Genomic DNA, 18,516 nt, shown 5'->3' with positions numbered 1-18,516 from the left:
TGAGTAACTTGCTCATGATCATATAAGTGGGTGAACTGGGATTAGAACTTTGTACAAACACTCTTCCATAATGCCTCCATGGCAAGGGGGACAGAGAGGAAGAAAAGCCATGTTGAGGAAGAAGAACTGATGGGAAGTGATGATCACTACTTTGCAACCAGATGCTAGAGCAGATGGTAAAGTTTCTCCTTGCTACCAAGGCTTCTTGTTAATGTTTCTGTGTAAGTGATGGCTTCCTTCATCTCTACAAGGAAAAGAGACAGAGAGGCGATGAATTCAGGCTACAGCACATATAGAGTGACCAAATCTGTCACTGTATTGTACAATGTGGCACTTTTGTAGTTAAAGGGGGCACCAATGAGAGGGATACCAGATAACACTGTAAATTGGGATTAATCCAGGCAAACTTGGACATAAGGTCACATTAGATATATAGGATTTCACATTTCTATAATAAATACAGAGGGACACGGGAAAAGCAGCAACTGAGGTCTAAAACTGCAGAAATAGCTGGACTTGTGATTTGTGAATTGTTAATATATATTCGGTAGTAGAACCCATGATAGTGAAGGAGATGGCTCAAGAAGATTGTGTTGAAGGAGATAAGGAGAAAGCTAAGGACCAAATTCTACTGAATGAGAAGTAAGGACGGCAAGTACAGTATAGAATTTCAAAATAAAAATTGCAAAATTATGGGGCTGGCCCCGTGGCCAAGCGGTTAAGTTCTACTTAATAAGCTCTGCTTCGGCGGCACAGGGTTCAACCAGTTTGGATCCTGGGCGTGGACCTAGCATCACTCATCAAGTCATGCTGAGGTAGCATCCCAAGTAGTACAGCTAGAAGGACCCATGACTAGAATATACAACTATGTGCTGGGGAGCTTTGGGGAGAAGAAAAAAAAATAAGATTGGCAACAGATGTTAGCTCAGGGCCAATCCTTTCCTGCAAAAAACAACAACAAAACAATTTAAAAAAAATTCTCCTTATAAAGTATTCTAAGTTTATATGTATTTTTCTTTTTTTTCTTTCTTGTATCAGCTGGTGTCTTGATTTCTGCAGGCTACACTTCCTCTTTATTAGTATGTCTAATCAAAATTTGATTGTGAATTCTTTTTTTTAAGTATTTAATTCTATAGCCTTTAAACAATACCAAAATTATTCTACCATAAGGGCATCAATGAAAGTTGTTGAGTTTCTTAGAGCTAAGTAGCCTTGAATGTTCAACTAGTTTAGAATGTCAAGTTTTTATGTGTAACTTTCAGGAATTCAACCTGACATGAATGAATTTAAGTGGTTTTTTATACTCCTATGAGAAGCAATCACACACACACACCCCCTTAAAGTTAGAGAGAAGATAAAAGGAAATCACAACACTGGAGTAAAAAGTCGGTCCCTGGTTGCCTGTCAGTAGCCATTTTTTCTCTCCCATAAATACCCATCACCACTACAAAGCTATGGCACTGGGCTATTGCCCTCAGCACTTACTATTGACAATAGCTGTAGGCAAAATAGAAGCCATGGCAGCTTGCTGAGGAAGCAGCTGAATTGAGTCCAGCAGCCGCGCAGGGTACATCCCTTCTGTAAGAGTCATCTGACTGGCAGCTTGTAGCCTTGAGTCAAAATCCACCACAAAGGCAATTAGCTCTTCACCCTCAGAGATGGCCTTCGTAGTTGTGCACCAAAGCTGACCGCCTATTAAGAAGAAAAAAGAAAGAGAAAGAAAGAATTGACATAGAATGCTCGAGCCCACTGTCCACTGGATTGATGTCAAGAGCACCTCTTCATGTTCTTCACATTAGTTTCTACTGCGGTGGAGTGTTTGATCAAGACAACAGCGATACTCCTCTTCCTTGCTATGTGGAAAATTGTATTCCTTGCATTAAATGAACTGTTCTGTGACCAATAGTAGGAGAAGACTAAGAACCAAGTATAGACATAATCTGTAGAGCGTTTTGTCGACTGTTTGCCTTCCAGGGCTTGCCTTAATCAGTAACTGTGCTATCACATGGCATAGTGCCTAAGAACACATGTGGTGGGGATCCATCCATAGACGTTTATTTCAGGTGAGCCTCTGAGTTACTTTTTCTGTACCTTATGAAAGTAAGAAATTCCTTCTTTCTTCCTCCCTCCCTCCTACCATCAGACTGTCTCTTCCCCAAAAATACTCTTATTCTATCAACATCAGATGCCTGAAACTACAAAACAAGTTAACAAAAACTCCTAAAATTTAGAAAGTTAAAATGAAATTCCAGTTAGTTTTACTCTCCTTATGTCTGCTGCCATTTTTTTGGCTGAGTGATCTTTACTTATATAATATTCCTTATAATGCGGCTTCTTTATCTCCGTTTACCCTGATTGAACTTCCTGAAAAGAAGATATGCCACAGATCCTTTTCAAAAAGGATTATTTAAATAAAGATTTGTTTAAATGAAAAGAACCCTTTCTTCAAACACTAAGATATACTCTGGCTCGGCGCTTCAAATGATCACATGTGGTGCATTAAAAAGAAAATTAACTATGTAAGTACATCTTCTAATGTATTGGAATGCGATAGCGAATGCTCATTTATTTAACATGTTTAGACAGGCAAAGCACTTATATTTTGTTATCTACACTCTCAGGCCTAGATATGTATCCTATACAGTTATGCCTGAAATAATGTGGCATACTTGATATGTTATAAAGCTTTTTTTTCATTGTGTATATATTGCAAGGCTATATATTGTACTCATTAAGCAAGCAAAATTTGTACCCATTCTGATAAGTAATACTGCCCTGTTTATCTTTCAGGATAACTGTCTTTTCAACTGCACCTCATTTTTTCCACTCTCAAAGAGATCACAGTTTTTAAACAACTTGTGGTAAAAATCTGGTGGAGAAGATAACCACAGCATATGATATGGCAGAGTCACACAGAAAAATCAGGACACTGTTTCAGAGAAATCTTGGACAATTAATTAAACCAGCTGATTAAATTTTAAAGGTAAGCAAACAAAACACCATCTGTGACAGTACATGTTTGTGAAAAAAAAAAAGAGCTACGATTACATACCTCAAATGTGTGTGAAAGTTTCAAAGTAAAACACAAACAAACTAAAAGACTAGAAAACACCACCTATTTTTTCCCTCTTTGGTTCTAATGTATCTGAAAGCATACAAGTTTACCAAAATTGAAAACAGATTCACTCTGGCATTGATTTATTTATTTATAAATATACAAGCTAAACAGCATTATTGTGGAATCAGATGAGCACTGAAAAGTACTAAGTGATGGTATTTCTGCTGGAGTCATTTCTTCCTGCTGGAAGGATTCTGCATTCAGCTGTGCCTTCTCTGATGTGCATACGGATCCAAGCTACTTACAGCTGTAGACAAGGTAATCATTTGCACCTTATCTTTCCTCTGGGATACAGTTTATTAAGTGAGTCTGTATAATAGAGAGGTGGGGAGGGCAGAGTGGGCACTGCAATTCAGGGTTAACTTGATAGCCTGGTCTTTCAGACTCATTGGATTTTAATGTTGAACTGAATAACTTATATTATTGGTAATAATTTACCATTTTTCATAAATTTACATTATTGGTAAAACCACTATGGCTATTTTTCACAAAAGGAAAGTTTTGAACTCAGGTACCCAGGACAAATCGAGATTTTGGAAAAGGTACCACTCACAGCTAATCTTTATCACAGCAGTGAGCTAAGCAGCAGAATGACTCAGAATACTTGTGCTCAAACTTTCAGCCAAAAAGATCCAATAAATAAATAAAATTCACAAATATCAAGTGTACAGAAAAGTAAGCAAAAAATGATTTTTCTATGTTATTAAACAGCCTAGCACTTGTAAGGCATATCTGTCTTTTCATACATACTCAGTGATGTTCCACATTTTATTGTTTTGATTACTTTATCTCATTTTATGGTTTCAATGGACCACATCCTTTTACAAGGCTGAAGTAGGCTGAAAATGTACTGTGTAGACTTGATGAGGAAGTCAGTCGTCTTAGGATTGAATCTTTCAAATCCTTCATTAGCTATTGATTGAACTGGGCCTTATGGTTTCACACACAGCTGTACAACTAGAATGCACACATATAAACAAATAAATTATAATACCTCATGGTGGTGTCATCCTCTAATGCTAAAGGAAATGTGAGAGGAGTGGTAAGTGACCAAATAAATTATAATACCTCATGGTGGTGTCATCCTCTAATGCTAAAGGAAATGTGAGAGGAGTGGTAAGTGACCTCTTGGGGGAGTCGGGCAAGCCACCCGAGGTGACTTTTATTGACTCATAAAGAATAGAGCTAAAATAGCAGAAGTATGTGTAGGGGGGACCTGACAGGTACGTCATTACTGGCAGAGAAAGGAGCATCATGCGAGTGTGGGACTGTGGAAGAGCCTGACTGGTCCTGGTAATGGTTCGGAGGCCAGCAAACCTGGAGCTTGGAGACTGAGGGAGAAAGAGGTGGATTATGGGCAGGGGTGTGCCAGAGCTAACCTGTCTGGGTCACAGGGTGGAATGTTCAATTGTCAGGAATTTTGTGTGCTGGCTGGTATCACACTGGTAACTTGAAATCAGCTGTGGTGAGAGTTGTAGCATTTGCCATGGGAATTGGCAAACACTACAGAGCAGGGCTTCCTCCCACAAAAAGTGTAGAGCAGGATGAGACAGCTTTGAATGTAACATAAAAACAGTTGTGTCTGGCTCATGACGGGGAGATAGTATTTATTTTCTATTAATATATATTAATGTATTTTTAAAATAGATATTAAATATATTAAATTTAATATTAAATGTAAATGTATATTAAAAATAATAAATATATATATTAAATTTAATATGAATGAATGAATGAAAAAATTCTTGACCTGAGCCTTTTTCCCCCTCAGAATACAGGTCTGAGGGTAGTGAGGAGAGGAAACTGAAGGGATAGAAAACGTTACCACTAGGGCCATTTGCAGGCTGTTGTACTAGTTCAGTTGTGAGAAGTGTAAATTGTGAGAGAGAAAAGGGCCAAGGTCAAGACAGATGGCTGAGAGAGAACTGTGGTAATTTCATAAGATGAATAAGAGAAAGGAAGCTGTTGAAAATGACAGCAAGGTGTCTTGTTTGGGAAACCAGATGATGGTGATGCCATTAACAAGGCAGTAAAGCTGGTATATTAACAAGGGTATTACACAGGCAACAGTGAGACAACAGGTACCAGTTAGGAGCACTTTCTTCGGGCCAGATACTTCATCTATTTTAATCCTATCAATTATTCTGTGAGGTAGGTGATATTTTCCTCATTTTAGAGTTGAGAAAATTGAAGCAGAGAGCTTAACTAACTTGCCCAAAGCTACACACGTGGTCAGTGGCAGAATCATGATTGAGACTTGTGTCTGTCCGACTCCGAGCCCAAGTGTGCACTTGCATGTGTGTTGTATGTATGCATCTGTATGTGTATGCCTGGAAATACTGAATTCTGCCTTGAAAATGTCAATTCTGAGCTACCTGAGAAGCTTTTGGGTAGATGTATCAAGGATGCAGTTGGAACTCGGAGGAGACATAAGGCTGGAGAAAAAAATATTTTGGAAGTCACCAGCACATTCTAAATGACAGTGAATGCTCTTTGCATTGATGTGGTAACGCAGGAAGATTACAGCATGAAAAGAGAAGGACCAAAGATTAAAACTTGGGGTAGCTCACCATTTAAGATGTGGGTAGAGGAGATGGAATCATTTAAAGATACAAAGAACATATATTTGGAAAAGTTAGAGGGAAACCAAGAGAATGATACCGCAAAAATCAAGGATTGGTTCTTTGAAACTGTTTGGTTGAGTTTCTTAGATGGTGAATTTAGAGAATCCCAACTTGAAGGAGTCACTTATAGGGAAGGATCGCCTATGTATTGTAACATAGTTCCACTTATTGATTGAAATAAAATATTCTAGGTATAATTGCTAGTGAAAGATTTAATCCTATCTGGAGGAAGTATGGACAATGGACGCAGACTGCTGGGGTGCAAATCTTGGCTCTGCCACTTACTAATTGTGTGACTTTGAACTTGTAACCTAAGCATTCCGCCTATCAGTTTCCTCATCCTTGAAAATGGGGATGATGGTAATAGTATGGAACTCATGGTGTTATTATGAGGATTAAATAAGCTAATATATGTTAATATAAGCTATTAAATGAGTTAATATAATATAAATAAGCTAATAAGCTTAAGAACAGCACCTGACATATAGTAAATTCTATGTAATTGTTAATCATTATCCTTTTGGTTTGGTCTGGTTGGGACTAGTACTCTCATTTGTCACTGCCCTGCTAAATCCAAGAAAAGAAATCTCACCAGAAAGAAAAGACAAACCTATGAATTCAATGAGAAAATGTATCTATGCTTCACGGAGAGCACTAACTCATTTCAGAAAAGAAAGACAATGGCTGCATCCATTTGTGGATCACATACTCTATCTTGACCACTTAGAAATAGAAATAGTTTCTAGCCATCTACGTGGGGCTGTGGAGGCAGGAGAACTGTTCCTACCCTGTTTTTAGAGTCAGGTTATACAGGGGACAGCTCTAAATTACAGCTGAATAGAGGGCAGCATTATTCATCTTCATTAAGAAGCAAGCTGAGTGCATGAAAATGCTAAATCACATTGATATTTAGCTATTTTGGTGTCTGACCTCATCTTCAATGGAAACAAATCACAGGGTATTACATTTGGCTTTAAAATAAGAGTACTACTATGAAAGAAAGAAAGAAAGAAAGGAAATAGCAAGTACTGGCAAGGATGTGGAGATTTTGGAACTCTTGTGCCCTGCTGGTGAGACTGTAAAATGGTACAGCCACTGTGGAAAACAGTATGGCGGTTCCTCAAAAAATTAAGAATAGAATTACCTTATGATCCAGCAGTTCCACTTCTGGATATATATTTAAAAGAATTGAAAGCAGGGTCTCAAAGATATTTGCACACCCATGTTCACAGTAGCATAATTAAAAATAGCTAAAACATGGAAGCAACTCAAGCATCCATTGACAGAAGGATGACTAAGCAAAATGTGGCACATACATACAATGGAATACTATTCAGCTTTAAAAAGGAAGGAAATTCTGACAATGCTATAGCATAGGTGAAACTTGAGAACATTATGTTAAGTGAAATAAGCCAGTCACAAAAAGATAAATACTGTAAGATTCCACTTATACGAGGTACTTAAGGTGTTCAAAATCACAGAGACACAGACAGTAGGATGGTGGCTGCCAGGGGCTGGGGGTGGGGGGAAACGGAGAGCTACTGCTTAATGGGCATCAAGTTTCAGCTTTGCAAGACGAAAGAGTTCTGGAGATGGATGGTTGGAATGGTTGTACAACAGCATTAATATACTTAATAACTGTACACTGAAAAATCGTTAAGATAGTAAATTTTATGTTATATATATTTTACCACAATAAAAAAATTGGAAAAAAATTAGAGAGCACCATTTTTTTCAGTAAGAAACATCGATTGTGAACCTAAAATTTTTGCACAAGTTTTTTAGCCATAGTTAAGGGTGGAAATATAACTTTTATAAAGTGCTTTTCATATGAGATGGTTTGCAAAAGCATAAAAAATCCAATATGAGTAAGGTCTTCTCTCCTGATTTTCCTGTCAAAGCTACTTTAACAAACTACTACTTGAAAGCTAAGTCCCTAGTGGAACAAAGTTGCTGCTGAGGTAGAGTTTATTTGGCCACATTACCTATTTTCATTTGAATGGATTTTGGATATTTGTGTAGATCTGAAAGTTGTGAATGATGTAACTCCTGTTGTACTCTGTTGACGTGGGTGCCTGTGTTTTGAGTGCCAGTGGAGTGTTCCCATCAACTCTCCATAGATGTGAAATTTAAGGATTCCGAACAGATGTTTTCTGTGACTTTCATATGAGTAGTATGCTTAATGCCTCCAGATTTAAACCAAGCAAATTTTCATATATACTAATTTTCATACTATACTAATATACTAATCTACACTAATTGTATATTTAAATAAAAACAAATAGAATTATGCAAAGGTATTGGATGCACATATGACAATATAATAAATGTTTAACTGAAAAAACTCTTGCAACTTTTTTTGCACAACCATTCAACAGCAAACGATCTTTCTTAAAGGGATTACATGCTAATAATGAAGCATAGTTGGCACTCAAGATCACTGAAAATTTACTTGTCCTCAGTGGAAAGATGGATTAGAAAGAGCACTTAACTGGTGGGTAAGGAGTTTTAGTTCAAGCCCTGACTTGATTATTGTTACTGTGTGATCTTGGAGAATTGCTTTACTTACATCATATAAAATGACAGCCCTAGGCTAGAAACTCTCTAGATTATTATCATCAAGTTGTGAGCAACTTTTTATACTTCTGTGACCAAGATGCTAATAATAGAAATAATCACACATTTATTAAATGGTTACTCTGTGCTAGGCACTATGCATTATCTTAATTTCTCCCAACGGTGAGGTGGCTTTTATTTATTCCCATTTGACTGTGAGATCATGAGGCTGGAAACGTACGTAAATTCTTCAAGGTCACACAGCTAGAGGGGAATTGGAGGAAGAGAAGGAGATGTGGGAGATGGCCTTTAACAAGGCAGTTTGGCTCCAGATTCTGTATGAAGAGCCAGGTGTCCCAAGTCACAGCACCATCTGATGTTCACTAAGTAACTACACTGCACCTTACTTGATAACTCAGAGTTTGGGTAATGAGCACAGTTATCTCTCTGAATTAGATACGAGAAGGCTCATTTTATAAAACATCAAGAAGATTACACAGTGATGAGATACAGCTTTTAAAGGTATAGCTACAATTGGAGAATAATGTCTGTATTTGTGACATGGAAGTAACTCCAGTTTATCTTCTAATGTGACTAAGAAATAATTATAATAGCCAACCCTTAGAAAGCACTTACTATGTGCCAAGCACTATTCTAAACGTTTCAGAAATATTACACTCATTTTCTAATATTAAATATGAATATAGCATTTGTTTGCTTCTCTACTTAAATTGCAAATTGAGCTGGACACTAAAAGGGCATCAAAATCCTACATAGGCATAGAGCACTGGTTGACAATCTTGACTGCCCAGTAGACTCACCTGGGAACTCTTCATCACACTGACTTTCAGATCCTGCCCAGAAGAATCAAACCAAAATCGCTAAGAGTGAAGTTTGGGCCCCATTATTTTTTTCTTTTCTTTCCTTTTTTATTTTTTCCAATTTTATCTATTTTTTAATTGCAGTAACATTGGGTTGCGACATTATATAGCTTTTGGATGTACATCATAACATATTTTGAATTCTGTGTAGATTACATCATGTTCACCACCCAAAAACTAATTATAGTCCATCCCCTCACATGTGAGCCTAATCACCCCTTTTGCCCCCTTCCCCCATGGTAACCACCAATCCATTCTATGGGCCCCATTATTTTCTGGAAGCTCCACAGAGGGCTTAATGTGCCTCTAGAGTTAAGAATCACTGGCATAAGGGTACACTGTCTGCAGTTTGCATAGGGTGGAAACAGTGAGACCCTATGAACAAAAAAGTCTCCTGATAACGAAATATTTCAAAGACATGTACAAACAATTCAGTAGAGAGACGTCCATTTTGAAATTCAGAAAATGAAATTTGAAAATAGCTTTGCATTTCCTCTTTTTTCTCTAACATTTTAAGAATGTGGGAATGATGAGTGAAAAAGTGAAGAAAGGCAGAGAAAGCAAGGATGTCATGACTTAGCATTATCTCTCAAGTGAATAAGTCAGTGAGGAACTCAGTGAATGTGTGAATTATATTCCATCTTACAATGTTTAATTCTTTGTTATCTTGAAGATATGTAATTTATTATTAGGAATGATCAATAATAATGATCCCCAAACCTGTGAATGATCATATTGTGCAAACCAGAGCAAAAAAATCACAATCCTACTGCATGAGTGTGAAGTTTTTTATCAAATGACATCAGGCTCTGAAGCAGCTATCTGATACCTTCCTTGCTTCCACCAAATGGAAGGGTTATTTTAGGATTCTCCTCTTTGTCTGCCTCTTATGCTGCAAACATAGTCATTATCCCCAGACTCCACTCTCACACACCACTCCCTTCACAAATGAAGGACAATACATTCAAGGTTCCATAGAAAGTAATAACTATCAAGACCTTGATGTTTTTGAAAAACCATGTACTTGCTGTTCTAAGCAATGTTTATGATCAAAGTTCTTGTACAAACAGATATGGTTCCTAACAGGAAGCTTATAAATTTTTCTCATAATTGCTGTCAAAACTGCAGTGAAGTGTACTACAAGTTTTGATAATAAAGAATAAAGTCACAGTTCAAACTCGATTATATTTTGGAAATTCACGCTCCTCTTACTAGAAGCAGTGGCCTCAAATATCTCCTCATCCTGCCAAATTTTTCACTTGCACTTTTATTATTTATGAAATCAGTGTCTGCACAATGTCATGCAGACCTCTGCTGATAAACTCTAATTAAGATTAAGACAAGCCTTTTGGAAAGGATCCCATCATTAGCAAACATGATAAACACAAAAATACTCCCTACTTGTCAACCAGGAGTAATTCAGCAACTAACAGTATTATCTGTTGCTAGGTTACAGAGCTGACAAAGCTTCAATTATATTGTTCCACCATACCTATAGAGTTCTGTATAAGCAAAACGTATCCAGTATAAAAGCATTTAACTTCGTCCATGCTATCTGCAATTCTCGGCTTCTTACAATGGTAAAAATCAGGTTAATAATTACATAGCGCGCTGAAAAATCTTTTCCATGTGTTATGTCTATACATGTCTCTTTCTAATTTATCTGTGTGATTGACAGACGCTTGCTTTGTAAAAATAAGGAAATGCAAGCAACTTGAAGGCGTAAACCTCCAGCACAACTATGTCCGGGCTCATCAAGATATGGCCCTAAGCTTAGCATGAAAATATACAGCAAATTGAACCAATTAAATCACATTTAGATTTTGTATTACTCTGCCTCACTATGTAGAAGGATAAGGAGCCTCAAGCAGATAGATAGGGATACCAGTTTGAAACTTTATTTTAAACCAAAAAAACCACAAAACCCCACACACTTACCTAACAGTACAAAAGGAAATAGATGGTTTACAATAATAATTTATTCTAATGGCTTTTCTAAAAGTTGAAGTTAGTAACTTTTACTACATGGCATTAAGTCATTGTCTTACTTCTCTTTATTAGACCGGGAACTCTAGGGGGAAAAAAATCAATAAACACAGCCTCCCAAATACAGACATTCGACAAGGGAAAAAACAAAGACAAAAAGCCACGTGTGTAAAAAGAGAAAGTCTATGTGAATCGGATCTTCGAGATTATTTCATCACAGGTGATTGTTTGTGGTTTTCATGGAAATCTGGAGAAGAATTAATTACATATAAATGAAGCAGCATTTTAAAATAGTCCTGGCATAAAAATATGTTATATTATATACTGAATTGCTATAGCATTTTGATTTCTGCAGATGTACAATGATATTTCTGCATTACCTAAAAGTCTACCTCCTCCATATGTAGGATACAAGCAGATGGTCAACGGATCATCAGAGTTTAGTTAATAAAAATTACATATTGGCCTCTTGAGTAAACCATGATACCTCTTAGGAAGACTCAGATGAATGAAAGCCATTCTCCCAAGGGATTAATGGGCTGTTTAACACACACACACACACACACACACACACACACAATACACACACACCCCCGAAGGACATTATGTTATTTCTGGAAGTGGAAAAAATCAGGGATACTTACTTGTTTGCTCATTAACTTCTTTTATTTTTACTAAATAATTTGAATATCCAACATGATGCCTGTTTGTGAAATTTGATTTTTTTAACAACTGGGAAGTGATTGGTCAGAATAATTCCCTAAAAGCTAAATAATTGCCCCATTTCAACATGGCGCATTACTGCCTAGATCTCAGGGTTTAGACATTAACACAGTACATATATCTATACGTAGCCACATTGTTTAATACAAATTTTATAATGAATTCAAATCCAATACTGTTGAAATTCTTGACAGTGGAGTAGTGCAAGGAATAGAACTTATAAATTATGTGTGCCCCTTCTTTGAAAACCACTGTGGAGGTTTCTTTGTGCATTGGCAAATACAGTAGGAATATGAGGTATTGTGTGGATCCTCCTGCACAGCACCTGATAAAAGAATAAAGAGCTGTGACATATTCTTAAAACAATAGAGGAATTAAAGGGAAACAATGGGCCAGCTGCTTCATTAATACAATCAAAAGGGAGCCCAGCACAGAGGAGTCCAGATAATTAAGCACTACTCTTTTAGACCTCTTTTCTATAATAAAATTGCTTAAAAATGTATTAACTACTTCATAGTTGTTAGATAGATCTTTGCACTTGTTTATTTAGAGTTGATTAATGCCTTTTTTTCTGTATGCAGCAACATGCCAACTCATAGTTTACCATAGTTTTTGAATAAAATAGAGTGAGAATAATTGATAAAGATCTGCACAATACACAGCAATAAATCAAAAGCATTTTGCAAAAGGTCTTTTCTGTTTCTAAATAATCTTTAACATTTTTCATTTGTACTTATAGGCAATGCAGGGCATTTGAGGGCATTTAACTTTCCCATGCTGGCACTCCTGACATCTTTTTATAGAACATCCTAGCAGTTCCTGGGAGAGGGGGGAAAATCAGACTTGACCAGCAAATCTGAAGAGTGCCTTTGGTATTTGGGCCAAAGGAGAGGAAGAACCTCTTTTTTTTTTTGATTCTTCTTTGCCTTTTCCAATCATGAGGGATGGACATACAGCAGAATTACTTGCCAAATGCACTATTTATCCTTCATTAACTTGATTATAGAAAACAAAAACAACTTTTTATGCTCTTTCTGGTAAAACACAATTTACAATTTAAGACATCAAGCCTTTTATTCTTCAACTTTTCTGTCGGCAGACTTTCTTCTGATGTCAAGAGAACATTTAATTGCTTAAGAACTGGAAAATTGGGAACCGACCACTGTGTGGTGAATGTTGAAGTGAGAATAAAAACCATACTCTAATTTTCTCCCAAAAGTTTTTAAGTAAGCGTATGTCAACCCAACATTAAAATTACAAACTTTACTAACTCTGTGGTCAGTTTAAATAAAGTTTAGTCTATTCTGATGATTTTAGGATCTTAATTGAGAAGCTGAAATAGAATTAGAAAGAACAGGAGTTGGAGAGATAAATGAATAAAGATACTTAATCATATTTCTGAGATTAAGAGAAGAAAGATTCTGCTTTTACACATATGTTACATATGATTTAAAATTTATCAGCTGGAGTCATATTTCCAAAGATCTTCCTGTATTATGTCCATATTTTAGAGGATATGGAATACTCAATTCCAGCTATGAAACCTGGCTTCTGACTTCAGTTGTTAGTTCCCTATTAGAGCCATAAGTTTTCCTTGAATACCAGGAAATAAAAACACAAATTAAGTACAATTAAATTAGGTACAAATGAAGATGATTATTTTAGGAGCTATTATCTATGATTATTTATTTAAATATTTTTATTTTGATTAAGCCCACAAAACTTACTTTGTTTGAGTGAAATGTAAAAATAAGTAAACACAAACTGTTTATAGGCTTATGATCAAGTGGATCCTTTCAAAGATACATCTTTGAATGCCTCAAGTTTATAAATTATGTCTTTATGGAAATGTACAAAAACTGGTAAACATTGGTAATGAGCTTAACAACGTCATCTGTGAATTATTTGTCACTTCAAACATTATAAGCTTTATTACTTAGCATAAATTGAACAGGTAACATTGGTCTGAGCAGAACTCAGAAACAAAGAAACAGAAACACCCTTATTCATCTACAGGAATTATCTGTGTGACGATAGGAAACACTATCACTCCATTTTATAGACAAGGAAATCAAAGCCAGCGTGGTTAAACCAGGGCATTTCCTAAACCCCCTCCTATCTATCACAGAGGGACTTCCCTGGCCCAAACTTGCAAAAGATCCACACTAGATCTTTTGGTTCCTGGCAAGTATTCTCTCCACAGAACTTATCGTTTTTCCTCTAAGAAAATGTCTCCTACTGAGACGATTTCCTTTCCCTTTTAAGAAGCACATGAAGCCCCTTTCAGAAAAGGAAACAGTGTCATAGTGATCAGTTCTAGATTCCTTCTGAAGTGTAGGTGCAGAAAATTTGCCCCACGAATAAGAAGGCATTCAGAACTGCCTGGAAAACCTTCTGAACTAATGCGTTGGAAGTCGTGAATCTCAGGTAGCCTACCCTGGGTTTAGGCAAATAGATCCGATGTTTTCATGGGATTTCAACAGGAAAAGGTCTGTTCATGGAATCTTTTCAGTATTCCTGGGGTTTGTGCTCTGGTCTAAGGTGTGCTGTGTCATGGCTTTGCAGGAACTTGCAGTGGTGTCGTGAGGTAGCCCATCTGAGCGTCTGGCTGCCTGGCATTCACAATTTTGAATGACCAGCCGAGAGGTGACATTACACCCCAAAGGCGATCCGTCAAAATTCCGCCTGCAGCTGATAAACTGATTACAAAGCTGCCTAAGACTCTGCTTGTAAACAAAAGCATTTATCAGCTAATAATTTGCAATAAACTGATGTAACTCCCAGCTGAGCCCCTAACTGTAATTGTCTTTACCATCTGCCTATTAAAACACCATTCTTCATCAGCAATCAGGAGCAGAAGGGAGGAAATCTCCACCAAAATACACAAGTTGCAAGCTTATGAATAATCTGAGTGCATTCTGCACTTCCATTATGACTCGTGCGTTGGGTACCCTTAATTTTCATTTTTGCCTAGCCTGGGAATGCTCAGAAATTAGATGGAGGGGAAAAGAAGAGCAGAGGGAAAAAATGAAACATTGTGCCTACTGCTCTGCAGAGGAATAAATTATCCAAGTTCATCGTAGCAGGCTGTTTTTAATTTCTTTCTTTCCTTCTTCCACTGCAATATCCATTGCATATCCTGATGAAAGGCCCCAAGCACCAGGCTGGAAATGAACCTCTTCATTCTCTTTGCAGCTTGTCCATTTCCATTACACTTCTTTGTTTTGCTTTTTTTTTTTTTTTTTTTTTTTTAATTCCAAGAGGCTCATTAAACTTCTCCAGGGAGTCAGTTTAAGAGCGTAGACTCCTATGAAAGGGTGTTGAAGGGCTGGCAGGCCCCTGCAGGGTTGGGTATATCCGTGGGTTAGAAGTGCCAAATTGCTGGCAGAGCCCTGCCTTTGCAATCCTCAGTCTGCCACCACAGACGGATGGCTTCCATATTCTAGTGCCCCAGAGCGCGTGCTCTGCCCAACTCTCCTCCCAGAAGATGGATTTCAACAACAGTAGGTTCCAATAGTCAGAAACTCCTTGTTCTTAGAAGAAATCCTGCCCCTTAGGTGCTGACCACATGCATCCACATAAGGAAGGAACTAGGAAAGGGGTTACATTCCTTTGCACTGTGTTTTTCTGGAAACTTCTCTCTGAAGAGGCAATATGATTCCATGTTTTCTCAAAGTTTATTGACTTTTAAGTATATTTACTCTAATTTTCTCCTCACAAAATATACTACTTATTTTAAAATCCACAGTATTAAACACACAAACTGCCCCGATGTTGATATTTTAAAAGTATATATATATATATATATGTATATACAGAATACACTTTTTTCTTATCCTTTTGCTGCCCAGAGGATGTTCCTTTTTTCAGGTTATTCCTTTTTCCAGAGAACCTGTTATCCCTCCAAAAGAGCTGAGAAACTCTGCTGAAGGAGACTACCCCACTGACTATGTGCTACAATGAACAATGACCAACTGCTGTTTTTAAGGTTCAAATTCTGAGGATAAGAATTCGTGTCAGGTTTTCTTATTATAACATAATTTAAATTAATGTTTATGTTGTTATTTTGTTCATGAGAGCTTTTCCATAGGTAATTATTTTTCTTTACAGTCTACTGTTGAATACAACAGAACTAATAATTGCCTTCCACACAAATGGTGGAAGTGGACACTCAGGCACCTGTTTTCGTTGTGCCTGGTCTGGAGAAGAAGGTTAATGAGGAACAATGAGTCTGATTTTCCACATGAGTATGAAGGACCTGAGGTGCAGGCAAAATTGCATGTTACTATGTTCCTTGAATTTCGGAGACATCAAATATTAGGACAAAGGTTTGACACAGATTTTAAATAACACAAAAATCTTCAAAGACATTAATTGCATAAGGTAGATTGCTGTCTAGAAGTGCTGAATTTCTTTCTCATCCCACCTTTGATACTTTTATCAAGACTTTGGGATTCTTTGGTCACGGAGATTATTTAAATTAATAAGATATGGAGTAAGAGTGAGCACATTGAACTATGTTGACTTATAATGTCTTACAAAATTAACTAAAAAGACTATACCATCATTTAACTTATAGTTTAATGATTAAAGATGACTTAGATTAAACTTCCGTGTTCATTAACTGCTTCCAAATACACACACAGAAGTGGTGATGTGGTGTTTTATTTGTTAAAAATTTTTCACACCAGATGGATATTTTTATGTCATGACTTAAGCAAAACCGGAAAACTTTGATAGTTATTACTTCTATATCTAAAACCTTCCGGATGGTCTATTCCAAAAAGGGAAACTCAACTCATATTTGAAATGTTGTTGGATCTCTATCCTAAGGCAAACTTTAGAACTATTATATAACAAATTATAATAAAATGCTTTCATGTGAATGAAGGATATTTATAGTACATGGATAGCCTTTGCTTTTCTTCATGAGTCTCTCTCTCTCTATATTGATGTTTATGTACCTAGTCTGGATTTCAACTGGTTTGGAGAAGTTTGGTAAGAAAACAGTTTTGAAAAACTAATTACCAGCAGATGGCGCTCAGTACATTCTATGAGCCTAGCCAGAAGAAAAGAAAATACGGGCTTTATTTATTTAATTCTATTTTATCCTAAATGTGAAGTTGCTATATCAAGCTTTATAATCCCCAAAGATTTCTGTTAATTGACTAAACAACTTTGTGATTATTTACAGACTCTCTTCCAACGCTCATCTAAATGGCACTGCATCCAACTTACGTGCCCATGTGAAGATAAAGTATAAAGATGTAACCCACTTTCCCCTGAAACAGGAAAAGAACAGAAACCTGGGTTCCTAAAGTAGAACATAAACTCGCCAAATGAATTTTCTGCTTAAAATAAGACAATTACCATTTCTTTGCTTTTTGGTACCGTACTTTCTTAAATGAAGAATGTGAAACCCTTATTTTTGAATGGCTTTATAACCTGCATCATGGTTGTTTTAAAGTCCTCTTATAATAAGCCTCTTTGAGTAGATATTTGCTGATTACTGGGACACATATACTGCCTCTGAATGTTATGGAGAATTCTGTGTTTGAGCTGAGGAAGAAAAAAAGCAACTTTGAATGATTATTACATGTGTAAAACTACATAATCCTGTAGAAAGTCTGTCCGAAGTGATGTTCTCTTTTTCTTCTCCTTTCCCCCTGCCTGCTGTCTCTTCCTCTAACTAGGAGAAAACTTTGCTCTGAACTTTAAAACTTTGTTTTTTTCCAATCACCATTACTAGCAGTAATAACTAGCAGTATTTTGTTCCTTCTAATGACAAAGAGTGTAAGGAATTTTATCTAAGGATCCTTATAGATCCCTCTACATTCACTTCCTCCACACCTTACTATCATTCTCTCGTTGGCTAAGTGCTTTTCTCCACTTGCTTTTAATTTGGCCTTGCATATAGCAAAGGTACCCATAGTCACACTACATTCTCAACTCTTGCCATTCTTAAGTGGAAGTCCTGGGACCAGTGTCCCAATGGTATAGCTGCTTAACAGTGAGTCTTAAACTCTAAAGGTTTCACCTGTTGAATTTCTAGGCAAAGTCCCATTAAAGAGAGTGGAGAGTAAGTTTGAAAAACTCAGTAGGACTATGTATAATAAGCATCATGTTGTGTCCCACCATCATTTGTAAGACCTACTTAAGACATGTATTTTCAGAATATGCACAATATAGCTACTATATAATCTTATTACCGCTTAAGAACATTTAGCATTTCTCACAAATTATAATAGCATTAATAAAACAAATAAATTAAAAGCAAGTGTTCAGTCAACATAATAACATACCGTGTAATTTCAAAGGAAGAAATGGGCCTCCAAGTCATTGTAACTCCACAACAGAAAGGGAGTTGAGGCTCTGCCCAGTGCTTTGAAAATCCATCTTTCAAGGTCGGCCCTTGACAGTCAAGTTAAGGAAGGGCAGCGTCGAAGGCAGGGTGGCCTCCTGCCAAGGCTGTTGCAGATGAATGGGTGATCTTAGGGGAATGAACTGCGAAATCTCAAATTTTGCTCATGTGATGATAAAACCAGAGCCAAATGATTTTTTCTAAGACTTGTATGGCCTTCTGTTCCATTTTAGTGTGCAATTTGGAATGATAAATTTTACCATGCAT

General features: G+C 36.8%; 1 protein-coding gene across 4 annotated transcripts in view; it reads right to left on the bottom strand.

The window, feature by feature from the left end:
* Positions 1 to 18,516, bottom strand: part of ZFPM2 (zinc finger protein, FOG family member 2) — a 440,124-nt gene that overhangs the window by 7,952 nt on the left and 413,656 nt on the right. For all 4 annotated transcript variants that reach the window (XM_008520784.2, XM_008520785.2, XM_070630801.1 and 1 more), the window contains one exon: positions 1,486 to 1,692. In XM_008520784.2, coding sequence (XP_008519006.2) covers positions 1,486 to 1,692 — 207 coding nt within the window. The remainder of the gene's footprint in view (positions 1 to 1,485; positions 1,693 to 18,516) is intronic.

This window comes from Equus przewalskii, chromosome 8 (genome assembly GCF_037783145.1).
Source record: "Equus przewalskii isolate Varuska chromosome 8, EquPr2, whole genome shotgun sequence".
NCBI lineage: Eukaryota > Metazoa > Chordata > Mammalia > Perissodactyla > Equidae > Equus > Equus przewalskii.
The sequence above is the reverse complement of the archived record's forward strand: the minus strand, read 5'-3'. Positions and strand labels throughout refer to the sequence as shown.